The 1,416-nt window shown below is 49.2% G+C and overlaps 1 protein-coding gene across 1 annotated transcript; it reads left to right on the top strand.

Annotated features, from left to right (window-relative positions):
• Window positions 1–10: 10 nt before the first annotated feature.
• On the top strand, window positions 11–1,410 carry LOC121938150 (tapasin-related protein-like; the record flags this gene model as incomplete). Its single annotated transcript, XM_042481429.1, has 3 exons — window positions 11–203; window positions 285–563; window positions 1,112–1,410. Coding segments are annotated over 3 exons (771 nt in total), but the record flags the coding sequence as incomplete, so codon positions are not given.
• Window positions 1,411–1,416: the final 6 nt, after the last annotated feature.

The following is a 1,416-nucleotide window of genomic DNA, read 5'->3' as shown; positions in this document are numbered from 1 at the left end:
TGATTTATTGTGTGTCTCCGTCTCAGGTGTGCAGTGTGTCCATCAGGTGTCATGGCTGCCCTGTCAGTTCACTGATGAACATGCGTTTGTGAATAACGAGGGTCACAACGATATTAAGCATAGCCACAGAGACGCTATGCTGCAGTTTGGTCAAAAAGGAGACGCTCCAGTTAATCCATATGCCATCACTTTCCTGATTACCGGTAGGACCTGGATCTTATTATGTACTGCAGGACAAACAGACTGAAACCTGAAGTTTTCTAATGTCTTCTGTCCTTTTCCAGGATCTAAGTTGGACCTGCGGCGGTACATTGAAGGAGTGGAAGCGGAGCAGTTGGAGTGTGAGCTGCATCGGTACAGTACAGAGGGCAACTATGTCCGCTGGCCAGTCCAGAAGGGGGCCCAGGAGTACAACCGTTGGTTCATCTGCATCCTCAGAGACATCAAGGGCCTGTTCACAGTCACCAGCTTCCTCAGACACCCCTCTGACCAGCCCGCTCCAGGACAGCACGACTACCGTAAATGGCCTGCCATCGGGGACAGAGACGTACTCATCACAACAGGTGACACCGGATGCACATAGTCAAAGTTTTGCTGGAGCTATATTCTTTTCAGGCCTGAGAATTAACTGAAATGCAGGAAAATGGACTTGTGGTTATCGGACGTAACAGGACACTGATTACATTTGATCAAAAAGTCATATTGTCAACAGCTCAAGGGGTGGGGTTTCCACAGAGTTAACGTAACAACATAACACTTTTACTCCAAACCAGTACCACATTTCAATTGTCGGAAAGTCAGTGGTTCAATCCCCGGCTCCCCTGGGCAACACGTCGAAGTATCCTTGGGCAAGATACCGAACCCCAATTTGCTCCTGATGCTGCGTCATCAGAGTGTGAGTGCGTGTGAATGATTACCAAGAAGCAGGTGGCTCCGTGTACGGTAGCCTCGGCCATCAGTGTGTGAATGTGTGATTGTGACGATGTAGTGTGAAAGCGCTTTGAGTGGTAGAAGACAGAAAATACTATAAAAGTACAGTTCATTTTACCATTTAATGCAAGTCTAAGAACTATCTCTGTGTGCCTCTGTCTCGTCACATCTGTTTCCATAGTCGCCGTGGTCGTAAACACACAATCTCCATCGGTGACAGCAAGGCTGGGCTCCAAGCAAAAGCTCCACTGTCAGTTTGCTGTTGACCACAAAGTACCGGACGTCACTGTGGAGTGGCACCAGAAAGTTCCCAAACATATAACCAGACTCTTCAGTTATAACAGCCGCTCAGGACCGGCCCAGGGGACTGGGGTTGAGCTCAGGGGCCTGGCAGGCGGCGATGCTTCCTATACTCTCCCCGTCTCCAATATGAGCAGTGAAGGGACGTACACTTGTTCAGTGTCGGTGAATCCAGTGGTAGTCAGT

This window comes from Plectropomus leopardus, unplaced genomic scaffold, assembly GCF_008729295.1.
Source record: "Plectropomus leopardus isolate mb unplaced genomic scaffold, YSFRI_Pleo_2.0 unplaced_scaffold28640, whole genome shotgun sequence".
NCBI classification, from domain to species: domain Eukaryota; kingdom Metazoa; phylum Chordata; class Actinopteri; order Perciformes; family Serranidae; genus Plectropomus; species Plectropomus leopardus.
The sequence above is the reverse complement of the archived record's forward strand: the minus strand, read 5'-3'. Positions and strand labels throughout refer to the sequence as shown.